At 34.1% G+C, this 19,001-nt stretch overlaps 2 protein-coding genes across 2 annotated transcripts in view; both read left to right on the top strand.

The window, feature by feature from the left end:
• The first annotated feature begins 1,158 nt into the window (after nt 1-1,158).
• si:dkey-21a6.5 lies at nt 1,159-14,551 on the top strand. Its single transcript, XM_695132.8, has 9 exons — nt 1,159-1,379; nt 4,623-4,781; nt 8,277-8,415; nt 8,502-8,590; nt 8,911-8,974; nt 9,550-9,638; nt 9,840-9,952; nt 11,329-11,485; nt 13,843-14,551. The coding sequence occupies exons 1-9, from the start codon at nt 1,331-1,333 to the stop codon at nt 13,998-14,000; spliced, it is 1,017 nt and encodes a 338-aa protein (XP_700224.3). The 5' UTR covers nt 1,159-1,330; the 3' UTR covers nt 14,001-14,551.
• A 2,084-nt stretch (nt 14,552-16,635) lies between these two features.
• The window catches only part of mrpl35 (mitochondrial ribosomal protein L35), a 4,638-nt gene continuing 2,272 nt past the window's right edge, over nt 16,636-19,001 (top strand). The window contains 2 exon segments of the mRNA NM_001076725.1: nt 16,636-16,676; nt 17,557-17,719. Of these exon segments, the coding sequence (NP_001070193.1) occupies nt 16,646-16,676; nt 17,557-17,719 (194 nt within the window). The 5' untranslated portion in view covers nt 16,636-16,645.

Below are 19,001 nucleotides of genomic sequence, written 5' to 3'. Positions count from 1 at the left end.
GAGGCTGGATGTTTTCTCTGACTAATGTTTTGTAAAAACTGAAACATAAATTCAAAATTTCAGTCAATTAATAATAATCTAGGGAAAAACGTTCAGTTATAATCTGGTTTAATCTGCCCGAAAATAAATGGATTTGAAGTATGTTATTTGCTCCATGATCAACTGGGAATTTTTTTTTAAAAACTAGATATTATATAAAATAGATATTAGATATAAAAATACATATATGACAGATGATACTTAGGGTGGCACCGTGGGTAGTGCTGTTGCCTCAGCCGGGCCAGTTGGCATTTCTGTGTGGAGTTTGCATGTTTTCCCCATGTTGGCGTGGGTTTCCTCTGGGTGCTCCGGTTTCCCCCACAAGTCCAATGTGCTATGTTAATTGGGTAAGCTAAACTGTCCATAGTGTGAGTGAATGAGAGTGTATGGGTGTTTGGGTGTTTTCCAATGATGGATTGCAGCTGGAAGGGCATCATATGCTGGATAAGTTGGCGGTTCATTCCGCTGTGGTGACCCCTGATTAATAAAGGGACTAAGCCAAGAAAATGAATGAATGAATGAATGAATTAAGGAATGAATGAATGACTAAACGGCCCTTAACTAGGTTTGTTTAGTGAAATTTTAATATAAATAAATGTAAACAAGACTGATTTCATAAAATTGTACATTGATTTCATAAAAGTTAACTTATACGATTTCGAAGAGTGTGTCTGCTAAATTATCCATTTTAACGTAAATAACATTACTGAAATTAAATATAGTACATTAATTTTATTAAATAAGTTTATTATACTTTTACGACAACTGTGACTGCTAAGTGAACCATGCCAGCGTGCTAACCACAACTAACTGGTTGTGTTGTAAATGACAGAAACTTTCGTACTTCTCCAAATTTGAGGAAATAAAGTAAAATACAGTTACCATGGTAACTTTAAAGTCCTGTTTACCGCTTTGGGCGGGACTTCAAATGAATCTCCAGTTGAGAAAGTGTGTGGTTTGGACCTTTACTCGTTCTCAGCTGGTTAATGTGTCACCATTCGAAATATAACGATTAACTTCAGGGTGTTGCTCAGTTTCCTTCATGTTTATTGAAAAGGTTGCACAATAGTGATAAATTAGTAAGGTGCTAATAAATAGTTCCTGTCTGTTTAGGAATGTGACTTGATCACATGATTAGCGTCATATGACATTGATGAGCCTTCGGAAAGAGGGAATGAGAGAAGGAATCTTCAACAGTTTCCAGCAAACAAGGTTTTACCAAACACTGTCGTCTAGCGGGATGAATTCAGACGGATAAACAGATGTGGGACGCTTGAAGTAAATCTGGATCATGGAGCGTTTGGGAATTGTGTCTGTTCTCGCCACCGCTTGCCTTTTGGGTAAGTTTCCGAATGACAGTAAATCAAAATTTGACTTTTAAGACCCTCTTTTCATGCTTTTTACCATTTAGCTGACATTTTAAAACGTAATTGCCCTAGTCGTTTCGACGTTTGGCTTCTGTTCTTCGAGGGAGAGTTTTCATTTTTTTAATGAACCAGTTAGATACTTTTGTAAAAATATTCTGTTTATATCTGGTTGAATGGCAGCATGTTAATGTGTTTTAGTGTAATTATCTATCTATCTATCTATCTATCTATCTATCTATCTATCTATCTATCTATCTATCTATCTATCTATCTATCTTGGCAATGTTTTAACATAATGTTTCAATTGCAAAGCATAAATTTACTCATGTAAAGGGGTTGGGTTTTTGTGTTGACTTGTATTATAAATAATTAATTATAGTTATAACACTTTAACTTTTTTTGTTCCTGCAGTTTACTTAGTCCATTGGTGAAGGAAATTGTAGCCAAACTCAAATTACAAACATTACAGACTTTTGGTTTATTATTTAGTGTCAGATGTGTGCCAGCAGTTTTCAACACAGAGATGCCATCAGTTTATATTTTAGGGCTTTTCCAACAGCATTCTTCCTGACAACTGATTACTGACAGGTCTGAATCCAACAAATCTTGCAAGTATTCAAAATCACTAACAGAAGCAGCTCTGCAGTATAGTAAACAAAGACTGTACTGTGGTTATTGACCTGCAGTGACTTTTTTATGACCTCTTATTAATTTAACAAAAAACATGTGATTCATCAAACTTATACAATACTGTGTATTCAAAGACAGTGTTAAAAAGCACTGTAAACCTCATTAGTTTCTCATTAGGAGAAAAAAGCCCAGAAGAGAACAAACAGAAACGGTTTCTTGACCCTTCGTTTGTTCCTAGTGTTTCTGGAGAGAAATCAAGTCATATGACTGTGCCCTCTGAATAATTTTATTTTTCCAGTGTGCGCTTGTGGCGCTGAGGGTGATCGGCCTCATGGCTAATGTGATTACATTCACAATAAAGACTCTGTTTGCCTTTCTGGTGATGGTTAACATCCATGCTTTGCCATTTACATTACACACTAGCAGACGATAAAACAAACACACGGACTAAGAAATGTGAGCATAGTTCATCTGATGTTATTATAGTCCACGTAGAAGTTGAGTGTTGAGATAAAATGGACAAGAGATCTCATACCGTAGTAACTGCTTTCTGTAGAAATTTGTTGAAAAGCTTTGGATATTTTTAGTTTTTGTTTTTGATGGCTGGTCAAAGATACATTATGAACAGTAATATTGTTAAACTATTTGTTTATTTAAATATATATTATATTAAATATATATATATTTATATAAATAAAAGTTGTGAAATGAAAATTCTCAGGTGGAATGCCTAAAATAAGATATATATTTTTTAGATATTTCATGTTGCATGTGGTCTACAAATGTCTAAATAGTCTTTACAAATACTTTAAAAAAGCAGTTCCTCTTAAACTATATGGTAATTTGCACATACTTGCAGTAAACAGGAATTCTGCAACCACGTATTAAAGATTGGGGGGGTTCAGTTTGGTCTATAAAGAAAAGAAACTAAGTGCCGAAAGAAATAATATAATATAATATAATATAATATAATATAATATAATATAATATAATATAATATAATATAATATAATATAATATAATATATAATAAAAGTCTAGTTCCAATATGAAAGTTATCATTAGTTATCATAGTTTTTAAACTCAAATTGCAATTTGAAAGGGTGCAATATTTACTATTATTATTAATTAATTTTTTTTATTTATTTTTATAATAAAAGATGCGATTATTTCAAATATAGTAACAAGCATATCGTTTTTGTAAGTTCTGACAGTTCGTAAGCACATTATCCTGAACAATATGAAAAATGTAACAGAAGTGTAAAGGTTTTGAAGGTTTTATATATCTTTTTATACATGAGAGTTTACATGTAGTGAATTTAGTTTATTTAAAAATACTGTTGTTATTTTCCTTAGTTATTTGTCATAACAACTGACAACTTTATTGGAAAACATGGTAACAATGTTTAAGAAGTTTTAGATAAACAGCAAGGCAATGCAGTGGAGCAGTAGGTGGTGCTGTCGTCTCACAGCAAAAAGGTCGCTGGTTCGAGCCTCGGCTGGGTCAGTTGGCGTTTCTGTGTGGAGTTTGCATGTTCTCCCTGCGTTCTCGTGGGTTTCCTCCGGGTGCTAACTCATGCCTTTTTACTAAAAGATGAATACCCCATTCAATGTTTGTGCTGCAAAACTCCCCTTACTGTAAAACACATTTTACTGAACTGTCCTGCTTTTAATGATTCTAGAAGACTTTTTTTATGAAATGAACTCTCATAAGGACATTTTTAGCAAAGTGACACCAGAAGTTTTTTTAGAATTCTTATCATGTATTAACACAAATAATGTTATTTAATTTGTGTATTCATTTATTTGTTGTTCTTAATTGGTTGTTTAATTATGAAATGTTCTTGCCATGAAAATAGCCTTGGTTGCTGACATGGCAATAAATAAAAAATACATTGCAATACATCCTCCGGGTGCTCCGGTTTCCCCCACAGTCCAAAGACATGCGGTACAGGTGAATTGGGTAAGCTAAATTGTTCGTAGTGTATGAGTGTGAATAAGTGTGTATGGATGTTTTCCAGAGATTGTGGCTGGAAGGGTATCTGCTGTGTAAAATATGTGCTGGTTTCGTTGGCGGTTCATTCTGCTGTGGCGACCCCAGATCAATAAAGGGACTAAGGGGAAAAGAAAATGAATGAATGAATGAATAAATAAATAAACAGTACACTAGCGGAGCTTACTTTGCAATTATGGTTTGGTCTTTGGTGCTGTTAAAATTACCACATCAAACCATGTTTATGAAATGCTAGTAAATTTGCATTTTGAATTGCAAATCGCAATTTTTATCAGATAAATCTCAATTAGATTTTTTTTGCAAAGCATGCAGCCTGAACTACTTGCAAATAATATTCTGAACTATTTGCAAATAACATTTTACAATAGTCACACATATGGTGCACGGGTTCGAATGACCATAAATTGTTGTCCACTTTAAAAAAACTTACTAGTCACTTTTATAGAAAATAAACAGCATAAACATTCTTCAAAATATATTATTATTTTCTTTATTATTTCTGCCGAAGACTGTTTTGAGTTTTCCAAACCATTTAATTCTGTTTTTAAGAGCATTTGGTTTGTGGTTGTGCAGGAGCGGTGAAGAGTCAGACGACCCTCAGTCCTGCGGTGACCATCTCCACAGTCAGTGCAGACGTGAGCACTGCGGCTCCCAGCACCACAGGACCCAGCTGCTCCGTCCTCAACACTTCCACCTGCGCTGCCTGTGCTCCAGGCTCTTACTATGATAACGGTAGGAGATTCTTATGTAAAAAGACACCCCTGACACCTAGATACCCTAGAGTCCTCTAGCAACACACAAAATTACACCTTATCGAATAAACAGCTCATAATCACTTTCTACTGGATTCCAGGTCATGAGTAGGCCCACACGGACTCTGCGCATTCAGAAATATGGAGATTTTCCCAGATTTTTAGCCTATTATTGAGTCTATTTATTTGTGTTAATGTGTGTAAATTTATATTAGTAATTTATTTTTTTTATTAATTTCAGTCATGCTACTGACTTGTGATTATGCTTAACTGCCTGGCCTATTCACACATTCAATGAATTTTACAGAAAGTATAAACTCAATTATGTTGGCAGCGCTACACAGTTTGTAAAGTAATTTTCTGTCTTTCAGTAGATATATCATATGAGAGACTTGCTTTGTTTGCTAAAATAAGTGGATCTAATTGATTTGCTTTGTAAACATTAAATAAAAAGCTAAAAAGTTTTTTTTTATTCATATTATACATTTTACTTATGATACTCCCAAAATCATTTCGAATAAATCCACAGATTATCTACAAAATTCTCTGCAGAAATAGTAAAAATATCAGCAGATTGTGTTTGGCCCTAGTCATGAGATTTGTTAATGAACTGGCCAATGAGGCAGAGAAAAACTATACAGTATATATTTCTCTGAGAGTAACATAATGTTTAATTCCTTCCTCCAATCTAAAATTGACATTTAATTTGTATATGTACAAAAAAAGCCAAGTGGAATGAGATAACTGTACACATTATAATCTGCTAGAGATCAGCACAAATATATATTAAAAGACAAAATTCAGAAGTTATTTTTGAGAGCAGACAGGACCAAACTGTCTATGCTAGATACAGAGTTGTTTTCTCTATGTAGACTCATTTGTTTTTATTAAAGAAAGATGCTTAACTACTGAAAATCTAATGCATTTTATTGTAAAATGTGTGTGTGTGTATACATATACATACATACATACAGTTGAATTATTAGCCCCCCTAAATTACTCGCCCTCCTGTTTATTTGTCCCAATTTTTGTTTAACAGAGAGATTTTTTCAACACATTTCTAAACATAATAGTTTTAATAACTCTAATATCTGATTTATTTGATCTCTCTCTCATGATGACAGTAAATATTATTTGACTATATTTTTCAAGACACTTCTATACAGCTTAAAGTGACATTTAAAGGCTTAACTAGGTTAATTAGGTTAACAGGTAGGATAGGATAAATAGGCCAGTAATTGTATAATGATGGTTTGTTCTGTATACTATCAAAAAGGGCTAATAAAACTGCTTTTATTCTAGCCAAAATAAAACAAATGAGACTTTCTCCAGAAGAAAAAATATTATCAGTCATACTGTGAACATTTCTTTGCTCTTGAAAATAAAAAAATATAAAAAAATAAAAAAATCTGCAAATATAATGAATTTTAAAAAAATCAAATTTTGTATGTATATATTTATGGATAATGAAGTTATTATTATGTAGCTAATATATTTATATATTTATAGTTGATTTATCACAACTTGCATGTTTTGTAAAAACTTTTTTCCTATAAAACTTTACAGAATATAGACAGTGTCATACCGTATGTTCTTGCATGAATATTCCTTGAAACTCTAACATATAAAACAGAGAAAACACAACAATGATAAAAAATCACACACACTCACAGGTAGACAACATGCACGTTTACATTCCTGTTTGTCATATTTATGACTCTTCTTTGTTTTGATATTTGCAGTGTCAATTTTCTCCAGTGTTTCTTCAAAAGTTTTCTTGTAATATTACTGGGTTTGCACGGTGGCTCAGTGGTTAGCAGTGTCACCTCACAGCAAGAAGGTCACTGGTTCGAGTGCCAGTTGGACCAGTTGATATTTCTGTGTGGAGTTTGCATGTTTTCCCCATGTCCGCGTGTTTCCTCCAGGTGCTCTGGTTTATCTCCACAGTCCATGTGCTATAGGTGAATTGAATAAACTAAATTAGCCGTTTGTATGGGTGTGTGAATACGTGTGTATGGGTGTCTCCAAGTACAGTGTTGTGGCTGGAAGGGCATCCATAAAACGGTTCATTCCGCTGTGGTGACCCCTGATAAATAAGGGACTAAGCCGAAGGAAAAGGAATGAATGAATGAGTTCTGTTTGGCGGCAGATGCTGAAGCCCTTTTGATTTTCAGACTTCACCTTTTTTCAGTCCTCAGTAAACATTTATTTCTATTGTTAACTGGATTCTATTGAGTCTGGGAAATTACTAAGTGATAAAATGTATGCTGATTCCTAAGTCCCACTTTTAAAGATAGAAATGACCTGGAAGTGGATTATTTATTTAATTTAATTTAAGTGATTTGTAAAATCCATCTATCCAAAATCCATTACACTTACTCTTGAAGTCAGAATTAATAGCCTCCATTTGAATTTGTTTTCTTTTTTAAATATTTCCCAAATGGTATTTAACAGAGGATGAAAATTTTAACAGTAAGTCTTATAATCTTTTTTCTTCTGGAGAAAGTCCTATTTGTTTTATTTCAGCTAGAATAAAAGCAGTTTTTAACTTTTTAAAAGCCATTATAAGGTTGTAATATATTTTTGATTGTCTTCAGAACAAACCATCATCATACATTAACTTGACTAATTACCATAACTTGCCTAGTAATCTCAATTAACCTAGTTAAGTCCATAAATATCACTTTAAGCTTTAAAGAAGTGTCTGTGAAGTGAAATATCTAATAAAAGTTTTCTCTTTGCTTAACAGAAATTGGGGAAAAATAGACTGGGGCTAATAATTCAACTGTGTAACTTCAACTGTGTTTTTTTTTTTTTTTTTTTTTTTTTGCTGAGTTATATAAAAATGTATGAATATACCGCTGCAATTTACAGCTTTACTTTTTAATTAGGGGAAAAAGCTTTAAAGAGATTACATATGAGCTCAGATATTTAGGTCGCTGTCGCATTTTAAAACTATAAAATATGCAGTACAGTAGTTTCTTTTTCATTTAATAAAGTTTTCATGGACCGTTTTTTTTTACCCCTGCCAGTGGATTGTTGTGACTCTCACAAGAAATCAATCGCAGTGTTTTTATATTTGAAGGAATATGATTGGCTTTTTGCCACTGAAGTCTCACCCTTATCTGTGCTTTATGAATTCAGGATCAAAGCAAGAGTTAACAGAGAAAGATCAGCATCATGGTACCAACAAAGCCTGATCGATCTGGTTTAATTTGGTCATCTCAAAACTAATCCTTAGTTTGATCAGCCATCATCATGGTACAAGCCCCTAGTGATCCAAACAACTATTTCATTTATTTATTTATTTATTTTAAAAGTTGAATCTCTCTCCTAAAGCTAAAAGCAAACAAATCCAGAAATAAAAAGGGAATCATGACTGGTGTGTTTAACAGCTTAAAAATGCAATTTCTTTTCTATGTTAATTCTTTGTTGACTTCGGATTTGTAGAATGCTTGTGTCTTTCTGTCCTCAGAGACTCTGCTGTGTTCTTGCTGTCCTGACGTGGGCATGTGTGTGTCTCCCGAAGCTTGTCTTCTCTGTCTTCCGGGTTTCTATCAGCCTCTAGCTGGACGGCAGAGATGTCTGCCTTGTTCATCTGGCTTTTACAGCAAGTCAGTGAAGAAATTATTGTGTTGTTTGTTTGTTCAAAGCATAAGAAATTTTCCAGCATCAAAGCTCTAACCATTTCTGTCATTAGTTCCACTGGAAACACTGTCTGCCAGGCTTGCCCTGCTGGTTTCTACAGCAATAACACAGGATCTGTGTCCTGCAGACCCTGCGCACCAGGTAACAACTAAATGCTTTTTATTTAACTTATTTAATGCTATATAGGAAAAATTTTGTTGTAAGATAAAATATTAAGATAAAATACTGGCTTGGTTTTACTTTAATCATTTGATGTTTAATTAAGTAAAATTTAATATGATAGCCATATACTCATTTCCCAGTGATGGGTTGAAGCTGGAAGGGCATGTGTAAAACATGTGCTGGATAAGTTGGCGGTTCATTCCCCTGTGGGTGACCCCAGATTAATAAAAGGACTAAGACGAAAAGAAAATGAATGAGCCATATATTAATAAACACTTCCTTTTTTAAAATTGCTTCAGGTTTCTACTCTTCTTCTCGAAATTCAACATTATGTAATCCATGTCCACAAGGCTCATACTGCAAGTAAGTTCAGACTGTAAATCTAGGATATCTCAGGGTATGAAGAATATACACTTATTGCAAATATAAGTAGATTTAGCAAGCAAGAATAATTAACATTTTAGTTTCTTTAAGAAATGGCTGTTTAATTAAATAGTTTTAAGTAGTTCTTATACTGTATATCTTCTTGATATTTTCAGATTTAGGTGCAGAAATGTAATGCATTTTTACTTTCAGTTTTGTTCTGTTATAGTTATAGATCACCCAAAATTAAAACTTACTATTTACTCTCCCTTTAGTGGTTCCTTACCTTTTATGAGTTTTTTTCTTGTTGAACACAAAAGATGTTCTGAAGCAAGCTGGAAACTTGTAACCATTGATTTCCATAGTGAAAAAAAAAATTAATAAAAAATGAAAGTCAGTGGTTACATATCTCTAACATCTTTTCTTTATTGTTTAACAAAAGAAAAAAAAAACTCATGAAGGTTTGAAACAAGTAAAGGGTGAGTAAATGATGACAGCATTTTCATTTTGGGTGAACTATCCCTTACATTTATATTGGTTTGTTGTAAAAGTTCTCCCATTCTGTGCACCGTTAGTTCCTCCAGTTGTACACAGTGCCCGATCTGTCCTGCCGGATCAGAGGCTTTGCAAACCGCTTCCAAAGAATGTACACTCTGCCGCCCAGGTATCTTAACACAGTTTTAGTGATGGTATGAAAGTCATGTTATAAAAGCTGCTCTGAAAACAAATAAATTTAGTCGTATTACCTTGACATGATGAGTGAGTTTTGTTATAGTTTAGTGCATGAAGGAAGGTATTTGTTGAATTAGTAAAATTTCAACGCTTGACTTGACTGGATCTTATCTGAATTCAATATTTCTGACAGGAATGCACAAGCCTTCCTATCAAAGCATGTGCCAGATTTGCAGCAGTGGTTTCTATCAGATCCGATGGGGTCAGGAAAACTGTGACCTGTGTCCTGAAAACCACTACTGCCCTGTGAGTGTTTACTTCCTCTAACCACACACAAATACTGTATTTACTGTTGATTTGTAGCCCATAGAATGTCTTGGGACCAAAATTGCACCTCTTTTGCTCTCTGAGGCTGCATTTATTTGATTATTAATACAGTAAAAACTGTCAAATTGTGACATATTATTACAACTTAAAATGGTCATGTTTAATTTATTCTAAAAATGTATGAGCTGCTATTTCTGTAGAACTTCGATATGGTGCAATTAAAAATGTGTTCACTTTATTTATCTGGGAGACATTGCATTGTTTAAGAGTGAATTCTTATCACATGTATAATGTAAAAAAATTAAAGATTTTATTTTAAATAAATTTTGATCTTTCTTTTCATCACAGTGTCCTATGAACTCAAATGTTTCAGTTTACACAAAGCTATTAAGCAGGGCAAAATTGCTCATAATTGATTATAAGAAGCTTATAATTATGAGTTAAATAAAAAGATTTAAAGACTGGAGAAAAATCCTGATTCAGCTTTGAATCACAGAAATTAGAATTTTAATTACAAACATTTTTAATTATAGTAATATTTCTTTTAAAAGCATTTTTTTAAAAAACTTACTGATTCCAGACTTTTAACTGGTAGTGTCGGTATTCATACTTCAGCTTAAAGGAACACTATATGTTTTTTAAATAGGCTAATTTTATAGCTAGAATTAAACTGTTTATCATTTTTTTAATCTATTCATCTGATCTCCAGGTCTGCTGTAAGCACTGTTAGCTTAGCTTAGCACAAACCATTGAATCGGATTAGACCATTAGCATCTCGCTCAAAAAAATATTAAAAATCTATTTTGATAATTCTTCTCTTTAAACCTCGACTCTTCTGTAGTTGTAATGATGTAATGAGACCAACGGAAAATAAAAAATAGCTGTTTTCTAGGTCAATAAGGCTAGGAACTATACTCTCATTTTGGCATAATAATTAAGGGACTTTGGTACCATACCATGGCTTCAGAATACGCAATGATATTACAGTCTTAACCTACCATGTAGCTTACAGAGTCAAGCTTTAAATAGTAAAATTATCAAAACTTTTTTTTTAGTTTTTGAGAGAGTTGCTAATGGTCTAATCTGATTCAATGATCTATGCTAAGCTAAGCTAAAAGTGCTCCCACCAGACCCATAGATCGGCTGAATGGATAAAACTGGTAAAAGGTTGTAAAATAAGACTATATCCTAAAAAGTGGTGCGCTCCTTTTAACAAGGGCTTATTTATTGCACTGAACAAGTGACGCAGAGCGTGACAAAAGTCAAAAGGGTCTCAATAAGGTAGAGATGCATTTGAACACGTTAATATACCAAGTGGAACAGGACCTAAATGTGCCTCTTTCTTTCTATCCCAGAGTCCTGATGTAAATCCGATCCAGTGTCCCGCTGATGCATTCTGTCCTGAGGGCAGCTCTGCTCCTGGTTACTGCATGGAGACCTTCTTCAGAAAGGCAGGCGAGACGTGTGAACTCGCTCCAGTCACCATTGCACTGCTTGTTATTGGAGGAGGAGGTATGGACGTTTGAATCATCTCTGAATTGAACTTTTGTTCCCAAACCCAAAGGTGGAAAATACAATTTTACGGATTATAGTCTTACTAAGCTCCGCCCACTTAAGATATGGTCAAATAACTGGAATTTCACTGATAAAGAAACCAATCTTATTGACGTCATTTTCAATCCAAGCAGTGTTTTGTTGGCAATCTGCTGTAACACTTGCTTTAAATTGTTCATAGTTACTTCGTTTTCTGTTTTTAGTGGAAATTAATGGATTTTGTCCACTAAATCGCTTATTAAAAATAAAATAACAATAATAATTATAATAATAATAATTAAAACTACTTTGTCGGGAGGTTAAATTAATGCAATAAACTTGGTTGTTATTATACGTATTTATTGGTCATTTTTAAGATTATTATTGATCAGAATCGTGTTCTTAAGCTGTTTTTTAGATCATTAATATACACTAACCAGAAACTTTATTAGGTACACCTGTCCAACTGCTCCAATCCAATCAGCCAATCACATGGCTGAAACTCAATGCATTTAGGCATGTAGACATGGTCAAAACGATCTGCTGCAGCAAACCGAGCATCAGAATGAAGAAGAACGCAGATTTAAGTGACTTTGAATGTGGCATGGTTGTTTGATGCCAGACAGGCTGGTCTGAGTATTTTAGAACCTATTGATCTACTGGGAAATTTACGCACAACCATCTCTAGGGTTTACAGAGAATGGTCTGAAAAAGAGAAAATATCCAGAGAGCGGCAGTTCTGTGGAAACAAATGCCTTGTTGATATCAGAGAAGAAAGACCAGACTGGTTCCAACTGATAGAAAGACAACAGTAACTCAAATAACCACTCTTTATAACCAAGGTATGCAGAAGAGCATCTCTGAACACACAACACGTCCAACCTTAATTCAGATGGGCTGCAGCAGCAGAAGACCACATCTGGTGCCAATCCTGTCAGCTAACAACAGAAAACTGAGGCTACAACTGGCACAGGCTCACCAAAAATTAGACAATAGAAGATTAGAAAAACGTTGCCTGGTTTGATGAGTCTCGATTTCATAATTAAAGCATGATACCATCTTACCTTGTATCAACTGTTCAGGCTGCTGGTGGTGGTATAATGGTGTGGGGGATGTTTTCTTGGCACACTTTGAGCCCATTCGTACAAACTAAGCATCGTGTCAATGACAGCCTACCTGAGTATTGTTATCATTAGTATTGTTATCCGAGTATGAGTATTGTACCTGAGAGTTGCTGACCATGTCCATCCCTTTATGATTACAGTATAGTCATCTTCTGATGGCTACCTCCAGCAGTATAACGCGCCATGTCATAAAGCGTGAATCATCTTAGACTGATTTTTTGAACATGACAATGAGTTCACTTTACTCAAATGGCCTCCACAGTCACTAGATCTCAATCCAATAGAGCACCTTTGGGATGTGGTGGAATGGGACATTGGCATTATGAATGTGCAGCCAACAAATCTGCTTTAGCTGTGTGATGCTATCATGTCAATATGGACCAAAATCTCGTAATATTTCCAGTTCTTAATATTTTCCAGTTCCAGTTCTCTTTAATATTTCCTTGTTGAATCTATGCCACAATCGATTAAGGCAGTTTTGAAGGCAAAAGAGGGTTCAACCCGATACTTGTAAGGTTTACCTAATAAAGTGGCCGGTGAGTGTAGGTCTTACTAACATTTATGGAAAATATTAATATATTGAAACATTTTTAAAGAAAATTGCTGCAAATTATTACCAATATAGTCCACATAAACAACATATTTTAATCTGTTCATTGAAGTAATTACTGGACATACAGAGCAGTAAAATGTCACTGAAATTTGCTAAAATCCGGTAACCCTAAAAAGAACATTTAAAAACTCCTCATATTTACTTCACCTTCATTCATTTTAAATCATTGCAAATTAGGTCTAATTTAGTTCTATAAACTTACAATAATGAAATAAACAGACTTAATCATTAAATCTTCTTCTTAGATAATAAAACATCTGATACTACATCTTTGGTGTTAAATTCCATGACACTGTTTACCTTATAAAAGAATGTTATATCATGATCTACATACAGCACAATGTTGATTTGTGCATTAAATAAGTCAAGTTTTTCTTTATTTCAGTTTATTGTAACCTTTCATTTATTGACATCTATTATAAAAAGGCCTCTGGTCCTCTACAGCATTACAGCATTAGCCGTTAGCTTTTTAAGCTGAGGTTGCGAGCAATAATGAGCTAAACCAAAATAAGTTTGTATATTTTTTTTATTTCACATAATGGAATGTTTTTAGTTTTACTTAACCTCGTGGTTTTCTTTTAAATCTCCTCCTCCTACAGTGGGTCTTCTCTTTATCATTGTTTTGGTTCTGCGGAGAAGAAGAGATAATGACAGTGAACTGTCCCTGGCCCGGACGCCCCTCCTGCGCAAAGATCGGCCTCCGGGACGCTTCTACGGGATCCCCTGTGACGCAGAGCCGGTTTATGCTGGCTGGTGACATAACTGTGTACAATGAAGCAATACCAGCTGCACATTTTTGGTCCGAACGTTAGATCTTTTATTGAACCGTCCTAAGCTTTATGTTGGTACGATGCTATTAAATATTTAATGAATGAAGACGCACTTTTCTGCATTCCAGTTTTAAAGCGTTTACTACTGGCCATAATGTGGAGCTAAAAGTCCTGATGGTGATATGTCTGACTGCTTTTTGTGTTTGGATAGTATGATAAACCACTCAGTATTTTTGTGGGGTGGGGGTGGGGGGATGGGGGAGGGTCTTTTTCTTTTTGCATGGGATATTAGGTTAAGCACTGAAATTTTTGGTCATTATTTGGTCATTTTTGGACATTATGCTTATTTTGTGCACTTGTGGTACCACTACATTTGACTACCTGGGCTCCTCGAGGTACATTGTATTATATTTGCAGTTCTTGTATTTAATATGACGTCACACATGACTTTTAAAACATTTTTGAACAATTTCCAGGGTCAAATACTGGAATAAATGGCTTTGCACAACTTTGAAATAAAGGTGTAGCGTCTCTGTGAGAGTTTGTTGGGTGATTCTTTCAGCTTCCAGTGTGTAGGCTGATATCAGGCATACTGGGCCACTTTTTTGTTAATCTGGGTTGATTTTTATATTTTTGTGTTAAATTGATGAATAAAATATAATTGTTCAGACCCTACAGGTTTTAAAAAATTAGCTGCTCCACATTTTTTCAGATTGCACTATTTAGGTAAAATGGGCCGGCTGGTCAGAAAAACTGGGCCAGTCAAACTGCAAAGTCAAATAGAAACATACATTTAATTTTTTTTATTTTCATAATGTAACTGAACATTGTACTTTCAATTGCAATAAAACTTCTCTTTGAATTGGATGAAATAAAATAAAACATTAATTTTAAACCATTTTGTCAATAAAACCTACATTTCATGAACAAAATGCACCAATAACAATTTGTTTAATGGCAACAAATGACTGCAAAAAAAAAAAAAAAAAACAATCAATGGATTTTATCAATAGAAAAAAATAGCAAAGATCGAGATCGATGTAAAGTTTTTTTTAAAGCATTAAAACATGTTTTTTGAAGATAAAGCCATAGTCATCAAAATGCCATTCTGTTCTTTATTTGTGTTTACACATACACCGTAGAGCACAGATAAACAGACATATTTGGAAGGTAAAATGTGAAAAGGGCATGCCACAAATGCTAAAACACAAGATATACAAATATAAATAATTTTTAAAAGGAAAAACTAGCAGAATTTCTGATTAAACTTAACTCAGAAGTGGCCCATTTTAACTGAAATAACGGCTCATTTTATACACATTCAGGTAAATTGGGCCAGCAACTAAAAATGATTTACGTATAAAAATCTAGTTTATTTAATTTTATGTCAGAGGGGCCATCAAGACATGAGTTATAAATAATTCATTTAAAATGTGCTTTCATTTGTTTTCTTTTTGGCTTAGCCCCTTAATTAATTAGTGGGCGCCACAGCGAAATGAACCGCCAACTTATCCAGCATATATTTAACGCAGCAGATGCCCTTCTCATTCTCTCATTCACACAAATATACTGCATACAATTTAGCTTACCCAATTCACCTATACCACATGTCTTTAGACTTGCGGGGGAAACCAGAGCAGTTGCGAACACGGGGAGAGCATGCAAACTCCACACAAAAATGCCAACTGACCTAGCCGAGGCTTAAACCAGGGAGCTTTTTGCTGTGAGGCAATCGTGCTACGGCCACGGCGCCACCACGTTAGCAACACCCCAGTTAGCAACATTAGACCAATAAAATGATTTGCTAAATATTGAGTACTGATATGGAAAAAGTTGCAGCTATATGTTCACTTTCAAAGAAAAATAAGACACTTCAACCTTAAAAAGCACATTTTATCTGATAAACCAATTTGTCACTATACCTTCGTTTTCTGAACTATCATGTGAAATATATAACAATATCATCAATTCAGGGGGCATAATGGTTAGCACTGACGATTTACATGAAGAATGCTGTGGTTCAAGCCTCGGCTGGGTCAGTAGGCATTTCTGTGTGGAGTTTGCATGTTCTCCCCCGTGTTGGCGTGGGTTTCCTCCAGGTGCTCCAGTTTCCCCCCACAGTCCAAATACATGTGCTATAGGTGAATTGGATAAGCTAAATTGTGTGTGTGAACGAGTGTATGGATGTTTCCCAGAGATGGCTGTACTGGATAAGTTGGTGGTTCATTTCGCTGTGGCGACCCCTGATCAACAAAGCGACTAAGGCAAAAAGGAAATGAATGAATGAATTTTATGATTCACCTAAAAGTTCATGCATTTCTATGCAAATATAGTTACAGATGTTTGGAGATTTTTACCTTCATAATTTGATTGTTATTTAGAAGATATTTCTTTTTTTTTGATTAAATAAAGCCAGAAATTCTTTGAAGCACGTAGACTATATTCATCATAGCTTATTTATCTAGATCTGCTGTGTGGTATGATAAAAAGCGAGCGAAATCATATCTTTAATTTTGCTTTTTTAAAACAACATTTATTTTCTGGGAAACGTTTTCTACAGTGTATAACTGCAACGCGTTTTTTTTTTTTGTCCAAACCGGCCACTGTAGTTGATACGTCAGTGGAGTTTAAGATGGCGGCCACCTTGACGAGAGGACTGTCAGGTATGAAATGTGCACATTTAACATTTGGATGATCAGAAATACTTTATTGACATAAAATTGATTGCGATCTTAATGTTGATGCACATTAAAATACAAAAATAAAGCGGTCTATGTTTACAACTTGTCAATATAGTAACGTTACTTGATTTTTGTAATGGAAAGATTAAGTGTTTCCCTTCATGCTGTATAAATGTATCATTTATTTAAAACTGTGCTTTATTATTTTGCATTTGTTTTCTAATTATTTTATATTTTGCGGAAATTTTTGTATTGTGTTATTGCATCGATCCCTTACGAAAATTAATCATTTATCATAACGTTAGTAACCATGTTTTTTGCGTGTTGATTTCCACCAATATGGAACAAAATACTATAGTAATTCAAAGTAAAGTACAGTTAAGTGTATTATACTGTATATATTATAGTATTTACACTTCACCTCTATTGAATATTTAAGTGAACTGATAAACTGTAAGTAATACTGTTGTTCTTTAGTTTTTACCACAGTAAACTGTGGTGTTTTGTAGTTTAATATTCAGTATATTTATAGAAAACTACAGTGTAGGGTCATTTGTTTATTTATTTGTCCTAGTTGCCGTGTTACTATATAATTACTACAGCAGACTATTTCAAGCATTTTACTATAGTATGGTTCAAAAACACCCTATTTACTACAATTTATTTTTATGTGGGGACAGTTTTACTACAAATGCTATGCTTTAAGTATGGTAAGTATAGCAAACCCATGGTTAACTTGTGTTTACTAGCTACACTAGCGATTTTGTTGTTGTTAATTTTCGTTTAGTTTTTAATTAGACACTCATTGTTATTTATGTGTCTGTAATGTGTAAACTACACTAGTTTGTCATCTTCTGTTCAGGTTTGCTGAGACCACTGTCAGTTTTCGGCAGGGAATGTCTCTCTTCTGCTGTCAGACTCGCACAGAGCCCTCGCTTCTCGACTGTTTTGCCGAATCATGCTTTCAGAACACTGACCCCGGCTCACACCACTGCTCCTGTGCAGCTGACTGGACTGCTCAGTCGGTAAGACACTGCCTGTTTATAGTTTAAAAACATACATTTTCTTACGTCCAGATGGTACCATGAAGTCCTGTTCAAATGATAACTATAACCACAATAAATGAGTTAAAAAAATCCTTTCACTTCCAAAGTGAAAATTGGGAAATCGACATCACTATTGAAAGCCCCTATCAGTGTAAGGTTTTTAATGAACGTTAGCCTTAAAGGAACACTACAAGTTTTTAAAAATAGGCTCCCCCTAAAATAAACAGTTCAGCATTTTTTAATACATTCATCTGATATTTGAGTCTGGTGAGAGCACGTTTAGTTTAGCTTAGCATAGATTATTAAATCAGATTAGACCATTAGCATTTCGGCGAAATACTCAAGGAACTTTGCTGTTGTACCATGGCTGCAGCTCATGCAATCATATTATGCAGTGCCTGAAAATAGTCCCCAGCTGTAACTTTTTTTTTTACAAGTCAAATCAGAAACATTTGTTTGGAAGTCTGTCATGTATTATATCTACAAACTGTATTGTACATAAACCATAGAAACATTTACACATTTTGAATATTATACAATAATTTTACTGATATTAAAATAAAAACTAGGTGAGGTACATAGCCGTGGTACGAGTGGTGTAACGGATCACAAATCCAAATCACATTATGGTTGTTTAGTCATGTACCAGACCATTTTTTGGATCAGCCAAAAAGGGGAGGAGACAAAAGTAATTTGCTTTCCATTTATTACATAAGCAGTACTGCAAGAAAGTTTTCATTTTAACAAACAGAACTTATAACCTGTCATTTTATTAAAAATAAATTAAAGAAATAATCAGCTGAATAAAAATAAAAAGTTAAATATTCTTACTAGTTCTTAATAGTTCTTACTACTGTTGCTGATAACGCTTAATGTATTAAGCGAACATTATAATTTGTACAACAATATTTATTTGTAGTCATTTTCAATTAATGATTCAGTTATTCACTCATAAAACTTCATGTTTCAATGCTCGATGAGTCATTTTTGAAGTATTGTTCAGTAGCATGTTTTTAATTACTGGCCACCTATTGGTTAAATAATGTAACTGCAGCCTACAACTATTATTTTTGAGCATCAAGTTAAATGCACATGACGGTGATTATCGGCGATATCTTTACCATAAACATCAGTGGTTTCATCTAAACTATAATCTGTTATACCAGTGTTATTTGACTGTTTGTGAACTAAAGACCGAATCTCTTTCTTGATTTCTGCGTTTTTCAAACACGGATTTGAATTCAGCGTTTGGAAGGATTAA

This window comes from Danio rerio, chromosome 17 (genome assembly GCF_049306965.1).
Source record: "Danio rerio strain Tuebingen ecotype United States chromosome 17, GRCz12tu, whole genome shotgun sequence".
In the NCBI taxonomy this organism is placed as follows: Eukaryota; Metazoa; Chordata; class Actinopteri; order Cypriniformes; family Danionidae; genus Danio; species Danio rerio.
The sequence above is the reverse complement of the archived record's forward strand: the minus strand, read 5'-3'. Positions and strand labels throughout refer to the sequence as shown.

What these genes read in the sequence shown, in the direction of transcription:
- si:dkey-21a6.5 (XM_695132.8), top strand. Translation starts at nt 1,331, where the DNA reads ATGGAGCGTTTGGGAATTGTGTCTGTTCTCGCCACCGCTTGCCTTTTG. An exon ending in AGGCTCTTACTATGATAACG is followed by an intron (nt 4,782 to 8,276) that starts GTAGGAGATTCT and finishes TTCTGTCCTCAG; the next exon opens with AGACTCTGCTGTGTTCTTGC. An exon ending in CCACAAGGCTCATACTGCAA is followed by an intron (nt 8,975 to 9,549) that starts GTAAGTTCAGAC and finishes GTGCACCGTTAG; the next exon opens with TTCCTCCAGTTGTACACAGT.